Raw genomic sequence first — 15,136 nt, 5'->3', positions numbered from 1 at the left:
ACTTGGTATTCCTAGTACAGAACCACAATATGCTGATGATGATGACATTACATCTCTGTTTGGAACTTCTCTTGAAAATTTACCAAGAATGACAATCGAAGTAGATGCAGATCAGATTTCTGACACTGATGATGTAATAAAACAAAGAAAACGTACTAACATTGACATGTCAAGTGCACTATTTGATGATGATGAGGCTGAATGTGACACTTGGGAATTGCCCCGTCTTAAAGCCCCAGATAAGGGCAAACCAATATCACCATCTTTGGCGAAAGTAATAAATGTTGCTTGCACAACACAGTGTGAAACAGATTCTTTAATTTCAAAGTACTCTGTTCCTGAGAATTGTGAAATGGCTTGCCCTCCATTGGTTAATAATGAAATATGGAAAATTCTGAATAAACGCACTCAGACGCAAGATAGAAGCATTGTACAAACCCAAAATTTGGTAGCCTCGGGTATGACACCCATTATCCGTCTTGCAGAGGTATTAAAGCCTCAAATTATGGCGAATCAAGAAGCAAAAACTTTACTGTGTGATGCACTCACTTTAATGGGTCAGGTGCAATTCAACCTTTCTATAAGAAGAAGGTATATGATAAGACCAGCTTTAAAACGGAAATATTATCCACTTTGTAACATTTCTCAACAGATTACAAATAAGCTTTTTGGTGATGAAGTGTCAAAAGAAATCAAAGCTTGTGACTCCGTGTCCTATATTGGACGAAATGACAATTTTGTGAGAGGTCGAGGACCCGGTAGATACCCTAGAAGAGGGGGTTTCAGAGGAAGTTATGTTCAGGGCGTTTATGAGGATCCGTACCCAAACAGATACCAGCCGTACCCCTACAGGGGCCAGTATAGATCTGGTAGTCGACCATATGGTAGAGGGTTCAAGAGGTCAGCCAATGCGGTTGCTACACCTCCAAATCCACACCCAAACGAGTAGATGTGGACATTAAGGTATGTAAAATTGGAGGTCTGAAATATAATTTACATGCTTGGAGAAAAATTACACAAGATCAATGGGTTCTTGATGCAGTGTCTGGTTACTGTATTCATTTTGACATACAACCATGTCAACATAAAATTCCAAAAGAAATTCCATTTGAAAAAGAACATTGGCAAATTGTAGATCTAGAGATCAAAACTCTTTTGAGCAAAAAAGCTATTATTAACTCTGTTCATGAAAACGAAGAGTTCATATCAACTATTTTTATAGTACCGAAACCTAATGGAAAGTTTCGTCCTGTGATTAATTTGAAGTATTTGAATGCATTTGTACATTATGATCATTTTAAACAGGAGACATTCAAAGTTGTACTTGATCTTTTGCAGAAAAATGATTACTTGACCTCCATCGATTTACAAGATGCTTATTTTTCGGTCCCAATTCACAAAGATTTTCAAAAATTTCTTAAGTTCCAATGGAATGATAAATTGTACCAGTTTGTATGCCTTCCATTTGGTTTGAAATCTGCTCCATTTATTTTTACGAAGATTTTAAAACCTGTTTTTGCATGGTTGAGACATAGAAACATAAGATGTTCCTATTATATTGATGATTCCATTATTATGAATCGAAATAGATTGGTTTGCAAAGAAAACACAAAAGTTACCCAGAACACATTAGAAGAACTGGGTTTTTTGGTAAATTTGAATAAGTCTGTAATGGAACCAGTGCAAATATTGGTATTTTTTGGTTTTATAATTGATACGGTTGAGTTTAAAATATTTCTTACAGAGGAAAAAATCAACAAAATATTGCAAAAAGCAAAGATTTTAATTGACAAAAAGTTTGTTATTGTCAGAGATTTGGCTTCTTTTATAGGGTCAATTATTAACGCTTTTTATGCAGTGCTAGAGGCCCCGTTACATTACAGGCAATTGGAAAGAAATAAATTATTGGGTTTAGGACAAATGATTAATTTTGATAACAAAGTGATACTGAGTAATGATAGTATAAAGGAGCTTCAATGGTGGCAAACTAATCTGGTAAAGAAAAATGGGAAACTTATTAGGCAAGGAGAAGTTAATTTTGTGTGTAGAACTGATGCAAGCCTTTTAGGTTGGGGCGCTATTGATTTGATCACAAGTAGTCATGCCAATGGAAGATGGAACATGGATGAATCATTGTATCCAATAAATTACTTGGAAATGTTGGCAATTTTTTATGGATTGCAATCCTTTTATAATGAAGAAAGTGGAGTTCATATTCAAGTTCAGTCTGACAATGTAGCAGCTGTTTCATATATTAATGATATGGGTGGAATTGCCTCTTTAAGTATGGACAGATTATCTGGTGATATTTGGCAATGGTGTTTAGTGAGAGACATATTTCTTTCAGCAGTTTACATACCTGGTTCAAGTAATACTGCTGACTATTATTCTAGAAATTTTTCTGAAAATACAGAATGGACTATTAAGTCAGATATTTTTCAGAGAGTTTGTAAACAATTATTTTACCCTAATATTGACTTGTTTGCTTCAAGATTAAATAAACAAATTGATCGTTTTGTATCATGGTACCCTGAACCTGGGTCCTTTCATAATGATGCATTCTCATTAAATTGGAGAGAATTGGAACCATACATATTTCCTCCTTTTAATTTGATTGCAAAGGTGCTAAATAAGGTGAAAGAAGACAGAGTTAAAAAGGCACTCTTAATTTTTCCATATTGGACGGCACAGTCATGGTTTCCAGTTTTATTAGAATGTTTGACTGATATTCCTGTAAGTTTGCCGAGACATAAAGACTTGCTGTTTCTCCCTCACAGCGGGGAGCTGCACCCGTTAGGGAAGAGGTTGAAGATCTTCGCAGCCATCATATCATCCAAGAGATGTCAACAAGAAAGATTCCATCTGCACCTTCAATCCTCATTACATCTTCTTGGTCAAAAGGAACTAGACAGCAGTACAAATATGCGTGGCAGAATTGGGTGCTTTGGAACGGTATCAGGTTTGGCAATCCCTTTCAGACGACTGAAATAGTTGTGTTGACATATTTGTGTTATTTATTCCAGATAGGAAAATCATATTCAGTCATTAATTTGCATAAAGCAATGCTTTTACAGACTTTACCATTGATGGGAAATACATGGTGTGTTAACTGTAATTTAATTACAAGGTTTATGAAGGGAGTTTTTATGAATATGCCTCCAAAACCAAGGTATAATTTTACTTGGGATGTAACTCCTGTTTTGAAATTTCTTTCTTCATTATTTCCTTTGGAAAGTTTATCATTGAAATTATTGACTTTTAAAGTGGTGGCTTTGATTTCCTTGGCTGCAGCCCCGCGAGCACAAACTTTAGTTGCCATGGATATTGATTATATGCTGAAGGAAAAGCAATGTGTTATTATAGGTTTTCCATCTGTGTTGAAAACTTCAAGAATTGGACATTCATATAATTTAAAAATTGAGCATTATAAAGACGAGAAATTGTGTGCTATGCATACTTTATTATTTTATTTAAGTAAAACAGAAAGTGTACGATTGTCAAGAAAATTACTTATTTCGTATGTCACTTTTAAATCTGTGTCCACTAGTACTGTTGCTAGATGGTTACGTACTGTTTTGGATTTGTCTGGAATAGACTCTAATAAATTCAAGGCACATTCTTTTAGAGGGGCATCTGTATCTAAAGCTTTAGTAAGTGGTTGTTCTTTACAAAAGATATTACGTACAGCGGACTGGTCTTCTGATAAGAACTTTAGGAAGTTTTATTACAGACATACTATTAGCAAAGAAAATATGTCGTTTGCTGATTCGGTGTTTAAATGACGATGAACTTTTATTATAATAAATGTGTTTGATTGAGTGAATGTTTTGTTGCTCTTTGAAGATGCTATTGTATACATGTGAAGCCGAAGGCATTTACGAAAAATAATGTGCCCTCATCCTAGCTTTAGTGAAGGATGAGGGTCATTATTAGAGTAAAGCCGGAGGCTGAGCATGTATACACCCACCCAACATTTTTATGTATTGTTTAACATACATTTATTCTGCAATATTTTATATCTGATTCTTAGCCCGCCCATTGTGGTTTTTCAACAAAACATTGAGCTTTGAATTATGAAAAATGTGCTTAGTGCTTCCGGTGTACTCGATTGGGAGTACTTCGGGTAGACTCGATTTTCTCGTTGTACTGGCGAATTAATCGATTAGTTCGAACGACTCCGAACATAATGCTATTGTATACATGCTCAGCCTCCGGCTTTACTCTAATAATGACCCTCATCCTTCACTAAAGCTAGGATGAGGGCACATTTTCCCACAACATCAATCGGTCTGGATTTAAAATTGGGGGGAAAAGTATTTCATTTAACAGGGTACACAATGTGGCGATCTTAAATACTGGTAGACTCTGCCAGTATTTAAGATCGTCACATTGTGTACCCTGTTTAATGTCTTTGTCGAAATTCAAGAAATATAATATTATACACAAACAAAATAAAATATTAGAGAAAAAGACTAGAAACTGAGAATTGCACCGCTTGGTATTTATCACAATTTGGAGTTAAATAAAGGTCATTTTGGCTGATATATTGGCAATAATTGTATTCAAACTCTAAATTTAATCAGTATTCTTATTATTAAGCGATACAATTTCTTTTTTAAATTCGGCATTTTACAGCTTGAATTTAATGCAGGTATTTTTTCCCAACATGGTCAGAAAAAGGTCCGAGTCAAAGTTGTTGATGTCAAAGCAAATGGCAAAGAAAAATTATCAGTTCGACCAAGCAAACCTAAATTCTTATATAATTACTTGAGTCCAAGAAAATGTTGTAAGTCCGCCTGTATGACACTTAAAATTGTAGCAAGAAAAGGTCAAGATTTCCCACAGCAGTGGCCTTGACAGAATCTGCTTAAGAACCTAAAACAACTCTCCTTCTGACTTACCTAGCCCTGACCATTGATGGCTTTGAAGTGTTGAGACTACACCCAGTGACAGGTAGGAGTCCTATCACAGTTGTGTTAAAGTCTGTAGACTACACCAAGTGACAGGTAGGAGTCCTATCACAGTTGTGCTATAAGTCTGGAGACTACATCAAGTGACAGGTAGGAGTCCTATCACAGTTGTGCTAAAGTCTGGAGACTACACCAAGTGACAGGTAGGAGTCCTATCACAGTTGTGCTAAAGTCTTGAGACTACACCCAGTGACAGGTAGGAGTCCTATCACAGTTGTGCTATAAGTCTGGAGACTACACCAAGTGACAGGTAGGAGTCCTATCACAGTTGTGCTATAAGTCTGGAGACTACATCCAGTGACAGGTAGGAGTCCTATCACAGTTGTGCTAAAGTCTGGAGACTACACCAAGTGACAGGTAGGAGTCCTATCAAAGTTGTGCTAAAGTCTGGAGACTACACCAAGTGACAGGTAGGAGTCCTATCACAGTTGTGCTGAAGTCTGGAAACTACACGCAGTGACAGGTAGGAGTCCTATCACAGTTGTGCTAAAGTCTGGTGACTACACCAAGTGACAGGTAGGAGTCCTATCACAGTTGTGCTGAAGTCTGGAGACTACACGCAGTGACAGGTAGGAGTCCTATCACAGTTGTGCTGAAGTCTGGAGACTTCACCAAGTGACAGGTAGGAGTCCAATCACAGTTGTGCTAAAGTCTGGAGACTACACCAAGTGACAGGTAGGAGTCCTATCACAGTTGTGCTGAAGTCTGGAGACTTCACCAAGTTACAGGTAGGAGTCCAATCACAGTTGTGCTAAAGTCTGGAGACTACACCAAGTGACAGGTAGGAGTCCTATTACAGTTGTGCTGAAGTCTGGAGACTACATCCAGTGACAGGTAGGAGTCCTATCACAGTTGTGCTGAAGTCTGGAGACTACACCCAGTGACAGGTAGGAGTCCTATCACAGTTGTGCTGAAGTCTGGAGACTACACCAAGTGACAGGTAGGAGTCCTATTACAATTGTGCTGAAGTCTGGAGACTACATTTAGTGACAGGTAGGAGTCCTATCACAGTTGTGCTAAAGTCTGGAGACTACACCAAGTGACAGGTAGGAGTCCTATCACAGTTGTGCTAAAGTCTGGAGACTACACCAAGTGACAGGTAGGAGTCCTATCACAGTTGTGCTTAAGTCTGGAGACTACACCAAGTGACAGGTAGGAGTCCTATCACAGTTGTGCTAAAGTCTGGAGACTACACCCAGTGACAGGTAGGAGTCCTATCACAGTTGTGCTGAAGTCTGGAGACTTCACCAAGTGACAGGTAGGAGTCCTATTACAGTTGTGCTGAAGTCTGGAGACTACATCCAGTGACAGGTAGGAGTCCTATCACAGTTGTGCTGAAGTCTGGAGACTACACCCAGTGACAGGTAGGAGTCCTATCACAGTTGTGCTGAAGTCTGGAGACTACACCAAGTGACAGGTAGGAGTCCTATTACAGTTGTGCTGAAGTCTGGAGACTACATTTAGTGACAGGTAGGAGTCCTATCACAGTTGTGCTTAAGTCATGAGACTACACCAAGTGACAGGTAGGAGTCCTATCACAGTTGTGCTAAAGTCTGGAGACTACACCAAGTGACAGGTAGGAGTCCAATCACATTTGTGCTAAAGTCTGGAGACTACACCAAGTGACAGGTAGGAGTCCAATCACAGTTGTGCTGAAGTCTGGAGACAAACTGAGTGCAGATTATTTTTATTTTTATTGATTTTCAACAAACTTCTCTATTACAACAAGAATTAACAACTGAAGCAACAAAACATTTTGGTCTCTTATACATACTAAAGTATCATATATATTTACTATGACTGCACATACACGTGCTTTAGGCATATACAAAAACAACACTTTATTTTCTTAGGTATTAACATGGTATTGCTCGATAATATTGTTACCAGAAAAAACATGTTTGAGACGATGCTTAGTTAGAGTGAAAAGGAGGAGGGAGAAGCTAGGTTTAATAATAAAGAGTGTTGTAGGATTGATAAATACATTTAAAAAGAAAATTTCATTTTTATAGGGCATTGTCGAGGGTCTCAATATTTAGCTTTTCAGCTTTTGATTTGGTATTACATATCAAAGATCTTATAAAGATAATTATAAAGTTGATCACTTGACTATGAGCGCCTTCTTTTTTAGTTCCAAAAACAATATCATTTACATTCAGTTCTATGTGTAATTGTTTACTATTAAATAACAATGTCAGCTCCTGTCATATGGCTTGTACAGAATTACATTCATATAAAACGTGTATACTTGTTTCCTTACAACTTGCACACAAAGTGCACAGACTTGAAGTTGTTAAATTATATTTATACAAAAATGAATTAGTTGGTAGTGTGGAATGTAGAATCTAATATTGCAAATTGCATGAAGTATTATCAATGGTGACTTTAAATGGTGTTAAATAAGCTAATGTTTCCAGTCGATACTTTGTTCATAGATTGACATTATGTCTTCCCATTTCTTTTCTTGTTTGCACTTATTCTCTTCTAAGGTTTGTTGTAGATTATATAAATATTTACACACTGTTTTTGTCATTTGTACCTTTTCAAGTAATGTGTTTTAATTGCAATTGACAAATTCCATTTGAGATAGTTGTTGTTTGTAAGTAATTGGGATACTTTGGATTAGGAAGTAATATTCAAATTAATCTGATGGGGGTATTTCATAAAGGGTTTTAAAAACTTAAAATGTATAATAGGTTTTTGACCTAAAGTAGTATACGTGTTCTAAGAACTTCATACCACTTGACATGGGTCAAGACTTGCTAGTTTGGAATAGTCTTTCTCTAATAACTAGATATTGGTATTCATATTCAAATAAGATATGTTTTCATAGCACACAGATGCCCCCTAATTCCACTTTTGTCGCAAAACTCAACATAAAAATAAGTTTTCACTATAACAATATAAGTAAACCTGTCTAGCCACCAGCTGCCATGTTTTTCAACAAACCGGACGAATTTTTCAAACTCGACTGAGATGTCATTAGAACAAGTGTTCTGAATTAGTATCATTTAGATTGAACTAAAAATATGACTGTGTGTGTGTTTACAAGGTTTAATTATAGCCATATAAGGAAAACTGCCCCGCTACCGGGCGGCCATGTCTTTCAATAGACTGGAATTATGTTTGAATTCACCCAAGATATGAACAAATATTCTGACTAAGTTTCATGAATATTTTACAATAAATGTGACTTCAAGAGTGATAACAAGGTTTTACAATAGCCTTATAAGGAAAACTGCCAGGCCCTTTGGCAGCCATGTTTTCAACCAACTGGAACCATTTTAGAAATCATCCAAGACATCATATGGACACATGTCCTGAACGAGTTTCATGACTTTTGGACAAAAAATGTGGCTTCTAAACTGTTAACAAGGTAAATGTTGATCACCCACGATGTACAACGCATAATTGTTGGACAAAAGGCAATCACAAAACTTCACCATGAGCATGTTGTGCTCAAGTAAGCTAAAAACTCAATCTTGATCAGATTGTGCAGGTACAATCAGGTACAGATTGTGCAGGTACACACCAAATGTCAAGTAAATATCTGAAAGCGTTTAACAAAAAAAATCCAAAAAAGTGTTGTTTTATAGAAAATGATTAAGTCCAAGATTTTGTAAAAGATCTATGGACCGTAACAAAACTAGAACTTGATCTGCAGGTCACTGTAGGTAGGCTCACACACCCAAAATAAGGTCAGTAATCTGAAAAGTATTATTTTAAAGAAAATTCTTAAGTCCAAGGCCCTCAATTTTGCAAAAAAAATCCATGGACCAGAATGAAACTCAAACTTGATCTGTAAGTCATGTAGATAGACACACACCAATACTCAGGTAAATATCTGCAAGCATTAAGCAAAATCAGAAAACTGTTATATTATGAAAATGTTTAAGTCCAAGGCTCATAACTTTGCCAAAAATCAATGGACCGGAGCAAAACTGGAACATGATTGGCAACTCATGAAGTTAGACTAGCATACCAAAAATCAGATAAATATCTCAAAGTGATATTTAATAAATATTAATGTTATTTAAAAAATAATCCAGCAACAAATTCCGGACGGAGGGACTAGAGGACAATCCGACTTCTGTATGCCACCCTACCTGGTATATAACAAGAAACCGTCAGAGATGGGTGATGCTCTCCAAAGGTTTTTTTTCACAATATTGCACTATATATTCAATTAAAAGGAAACGTCTTGAGGGCACAGTAGTTGGGGGGACAAGAATATGTTTATATAAAATTTCAAAGGGCCATAACTCTGTGAAAAATCATCCGACCAGAACCCGCTGATAAAATGCACATCTCCTCTTGGTAGTGAAGCTTCCCATAAAGTTTCATTGAATTCCGGTCATTAGTTGCTGAGAAATAGCCCGGACAAGAATTGCACTATATGTACAGTTAATGGAAAATTTCAAAGGGCAATAACTCTTTGAAAAATCATCCGACCAGAACCTGCTGATAATATGCACATCTACTCTTGGTAGTGAAGCTTCCCATAAAGTTTTATTGAATTCCCGTCATTAGTTGCTGAGAAATAGCCCGGACAAGAATTGCACTATATGTACAGTTAATGGAAAATTTCAAAGAGCCATAACTCTGTGAAATATTATCCAACCAGAACCCGCTGATAATATGCACATCTCCTCTTGGTAGTGAAGCTTCCCATAAAGTTTCATTGCATTCTGGTCATTAGTTGCTGAGAAATAGCCAGGACAAGAATTGCACTATATGTACAGTTAATGGAAAATTTCAAAGGGCCATAACTCTGAAAAATCATCCGACAAGAACCCGCTGATAATATGCACATCTCCTCTTGGTAGTGAAGCTTCCCATAAAGTTTCGTTTAATTCCGGTCATTAATTGCTGAGAAATATCCCGGACAAAAATTGGGCACGGACGGACACACGGACAGACACACGGATCGACAGAGGGACAGACGAAGCGGCGACTATATGCTCCCCCCAAAATTATTTTTTGGGGGAGCACAAAAACATAAAGGTAGTAATGTTCGCATAATAACAAGATAAACATATGTTTTGTTTATACTTTTTATTAAATGTCCTGTTAAGACACTTACAAAAAGTTTCAATTCTTAAATTCTCAAATTTGGAAAAATATATACTTGGTTTAGGTTTACAGTATTTTAGCATAAACATAAATAAATTAATTACATTGTATACATGCGTTACAAATAATTAGTCAAATCTAAGAACAACTTTAAAACACTCAACAAGGCAAAAGTTTGGCTTTTACATATTCCTGAATCGTCAAGTTTTCTTAAGAATTTGACCCCCAGTATTTATTTTGGTTCATTAAATTAAGAAATGACAACATACTTTTTAACTGGTTAACCTTGTATCATGTTCCATAGCAAATGAGAAAGCAGTCTTAACATTTTAATGAAACAATAGATATTGTCAATAACATGCCTTAAATGACAGTGGCAACAAGAGAATATTCAACCAATAATTTGATAATTATGGCAGCTATTTTCTTATTGGTTTGAACATTTACGTACTTTTTGTTGCAAATTAAATAATTGTACAATGTCCCATAACATTCAACACACACATTTTATTTTTCTGATTACTTAAAGAAAGTTAAAAATTATTAAAAACAAGACTATTGCCAAGCAATATAGTCCCCTACAGGCTCCACCATTGTCAGAAATACCACCATTTTCAGAATTTTTGTTGTTGCCATAGCAACCAGAATTTTGACGGAGGAACAAAATGAAATGACGTGCATAATGTCCATATTGCCATCTATCCATGTTTCAAGTTTCATGAAAAAAATATTCAGAACTTTTAAAGTTATCGCATGATCCAGAAAAGTGTGACTGACTGACTGACTGACTGACTGACTGACTGACTGACTGACTGACTGACTGACTGACTGACTGACTGACTGACTGACTGACTGACTGACTGACTGACTGACTGACAGACAGACAGAGTGCAAACCATAAGTCCCCTCCGGTAAAACCGGTAGGGGACAAAAACAACACTTTTTTATAATCCATTTTCTCCAAAAAATACTTGACATAAATATTTAAACGGTTCAGCACCTTTTATTGATGAATGATAACTAATTATTGGATATGTTTAACCCAACCCTGATTAGTGAAAACTTTCCTACACTCAAGTTCTTTGGGACTACTGTTTTGAGTAAAATCTACATTTGCCATGCTTGTTGTTAATGTTTATATTTATTGTGGCTTCCAAAAACAGGTTACATCAATTTTTGGAGGCATAAAGTGCCATCCCTGGAAAAAAACGTGTTAACATACAATATCATTCTCCACAATCTGATAGTAATACATTCATCAAGTTGCATGCAGTGTCACATGAAAGACACTGTCACAATTATATAAAAAAATATTACTTATGAGATTCAACATAACAATTGTACCATACATATAAATAATAAACAAGAGTGCCAAATTGTTACAAGATACGCACGTTTGAAGGTTTTGGACAACTTGATAACTTTACTTTTTGAGAGGCAAAATGATATATTTTTGAATATTAAGCAGCACATATTTGAACTTGACCTAGATATCATCTAGACACAACTTCTGACCAAATTTGGTGAAGATCAGATGAAAACTACTACAATAAGAGAGCAGACACCATGCTAAATGCTTGAAATGCACTAAGTGACCTATTTTTTTACCCGGCATGACCCATATTTAAACTTGACATAGATATCATTTAGACACAACCTCTGACCAAATTTGGTGAAGATCGGATGAAAAATACTTCAATTAGAGAGCGGACACCATGCTAAATCCTTGAAATGCATTAAGTGACCCTGTGACCTAGTTTTTTACCTGGAATGACCCATATTCAAACTTGACCTAGATATTGTCTAGATAAAACTTCTGACCAAGTTTGGTGAAGATCGGATGAAAACTGTTTTAATTAGTGAGCGGACACTGCTGTGGACGCCGCCGCCCGCCCACCTGCCAAGTGTGAAACTATAATACGTCCCGTTTTGAAAAACGGGCATATGCAAAAAAAGACAAAGCATAACATAACAAAATAAAACAAAATGAACTAAATAACTACCATCAGCCCCAAGAAAATTATCATGAAACAAGCAAATCAAAGCCAACACTCATGTAATAAAGTGAACAACCACTGTTAAAAGGCACTGTGAAATAATCATGTGGGATTACCAAGTATTGATTGTATATTAAAGAACTAAAGTAACATGAAACAGAAATTAGTAACTTTGGTAAATGTTATGAGGCAATATATGAAAAGACCATGATCAGTTAGTAGATACAGATCTAAATCATAAAAATAAAATATAGAACTTTTCTACAAAACTGAATATTTTTAATTTTGCGCAAGGTTTAAGTATAATTGTAAACCAAAAATTGATTTAAAACATGAGGAGATTGAGAACAATCAAATATACAACACTTTAAAGCACATGATAAGAAGATGACAAGTTTGCACTAAGTACATACAGATCTAAATCATGAAACGAAACGAAAATATAGAACTTTTCTACAAAACTAAATATTTTTAATTTTGCCCAAGTTTTACGTATAATTGTAAACAAAAAATTGATTTAAAAGATATCATTATGAGGAGATGACAACAATCAAATATACAACACTTTAAAGACAACTATACATGTTCTTTTTTCTATCTTTATTAATCTATTTTATTCATGTGCACTGAGGCTTGTCTGGACCTACACCCACATTTCTGGGTCAGTTATTCTGTTATGACTGGAGGTCTGGATTTTCCATCTGGTTGTCAGTCATAACATCCGCGAGGGTAAAATGATTCAGCCGGAAAATAACCACCTAGAGGAAGGTTACAAACAACTAGTTAGCAAATCTGGGACCATAATCTTAAGTTTGTAAAACCAAATTTATAAATTAAGTATTCACTCAATATTTCTGGAAGAAATTTATTAAATTTAAAAAAAATCAACATAATTATACAAAATTTACATACTAATACAAATTAAGTAAAACTTTTTGAGACCACACTTGTTTATTATAATTAAAAAATGTGTAAAATGTTGTTTTTTCAAAATAAAAAAGGAAAACAAAACTGAATGAAAACAATAAACTTTTCATAAGCTACTAGCAGCGGTATATAAATAATGCAAGCACAAACGCAACAAACTTAGACCCAATGTATTATATTGAATTTGGTAGCCTAGAGAAAACATTAGCCATCAAACATTTGTGAATGTTGAGCTTGTAGTCAATATAATCTCATCCTGCAGACAGGATTGCTTCAGTAGCCATCTGTGATGAATGGCCGTGGACTTAGACTTTGCTGGGGAACTGTGAGCTGCTTATTAGAGGCTTTGTCATTTTGTGAAGATTCGTTTCATACTAATGAAGTTGTGGAATGGACAATAAACTTACACAAAGGGCAATAACTTTGCACATTTTGAAATCTGCACCACATGCAATTTTCTATTATATGAAACGTGAATGCCTTCATTAATAATTGCCGAATTCTCCACGCAAGAAAATTAAACCAATGGCAATAACTCTGTAGAAATACGGTACAATTAAATACCGCTCATTGCCTTCTATTATGTGAAGTTTCATTTCAATCTCTTTCCCATAATGACAAAATGCCTAAAGCAACAAAATTCAACAAAGAGCCATAACTTTGTAAATATTGGAGTGTAATGTTGTGTCCACTCTGCACTTCATCTCATTGTCCCCAATCATTGATTGTGATGACATTGAATCCAGTATATACTCAAAAGAGTTATATTCCACATAAGAAAATAAAACAAATATCATATAATATACAAGGTATATGTAACCCTTGAAAAAGGTTATGGTCTGTGTATTCTGGATTGCCCTCTTTCATGATGAGAAATTTCATGCACATCCCTTCAATACTAATGGAGTTATGCACTGCAAAGTTCCCTTGCAAAACAAATCTTTATGTATATGGGAATGAACTGTACATGCATATGGGAATGAACTGTACCTGTATATGGGAATGAACTGTACCTGTATATGGGAATGAACTGTACCTGTATATGGGAATGAACTGTCCATGTATATGGAAATGAACTGTACATGTATATGGGAATGAACTGTACATGTATATGGGAATGAACTGTACATGTATATGGGAATGAACTGTGCCTGTATATGGGAATGAACTGTACATGTATATGGGAATGAACTGTACCTGTATATGGGAATGAACTGTACGTGTATATGGGAATGAACTGTATGTATATGGGAATGAACTGTATGTATATGGGAATGAACTGTACGTGTATATGGGAATGAATGTATATGGAAATGAACTGTATGTATATGGGAATGAACTGTACGTGTATATGGGAATTAACTGTACATGTATATGGGAATGAACTGTACGTGTATATGGGAATGAACTGTACGTGTATATGGGAATGAACTGTACATGATATGGGAATGAACTGTACATGTATATGGGAATGAACTGTACATGTATATGGGAATTAACTGTACATGTATATGGGAATGAACTGTACGTGAATATGGGAATGAACTATACGTGTATATGGGAATTAACTGTACATGTATATGGGAATGAACTGTACATGTATATTGGAATGAACTGTACATGTTAGTCTCCAGAACAGCTCATTTATCACATTACTACATTCATCAAACTTTACTCAGCATGATTCTTATCGGGACAATGTTGCAATTATCTCAATTTTCTCACATTTTCTCCATGGGCACTTACAGAACAAGCCCTAGTTGGCCTGCACTTGCAAATGTTGAACTGGGTTTTGCCAAAACTCTGATTTTGTATAGGTGGGTTTTAAACTTTTTCCTGCTTTAAAGTAATTATACAACTAATCTAACTGCTGATTTGTATGACTGCATGGGGTTGAGCAGAACTGGATATATCAGGACTAAAGACCTAAAGTCTCTCTACCCACTGCCGGGATTAACACAAAAACTTAGCTTTTGGGTTGAAAGGGACATTTTGACTTTATCCTTGGAAATATGGGTCACTCTTTATTTTTACTCAGCAAAACTACAAGTGGGTTGTAAATCTGAATCACAAGAGAGATACAAGTCAATATTGAGGGGTTGATCCATGAAATAAGCTTTTACAGGATTGGGACTGGTATACATTGTGTATAGAATTTGTAAGTAATAC

The 15,136-nt window shown here is 35.6% G+C and overlaps 1 protein-coding gene across 1 annotated transcript in view; it reads right to left on the bottom strand.

Annotated features, from left to right (window-relative positions):
* Nucleotides 1-10,010: 10,010 nt before the first annotated feature.
* The window catches only part of LOC127881879 (myosin-11-like), a 241,744-nt gene continuing 236,618 nt past the window's right edge, over nucleotides 10,011-15,136 (bottom strand). Inside the window, exon 24 of the mRNA XM_052430059.1 lies at nucleotides 10,011-12,798. Coding sequence (XP_052286019.1) covers nucleotides 12,749-12,798 — 50 coding nt within the window. The 3' untranslated portion in view covers nucleotides 10,011-12,748. The remainder of the gene's footprint in view (nucleotides 12,799-15,136) is intronic.

Source organism: Dreissena polymorpha, chromosome 5, assembly GCF_020536995.1.
Source record: "Dreissena polymorpha isolate Duluth1 chromosome 5, UMN_Dpol_1.0, whole genome shotgun sequence".
NCBI lineage: Eukaryota > Metazoa > Mollusca > Bivalvia > Myida > Dreissenidae > Dreissena > Dreissena polymorpha.
This window is presented reverse-complemented; position numbering and strand designations above follow the sequence as displayed.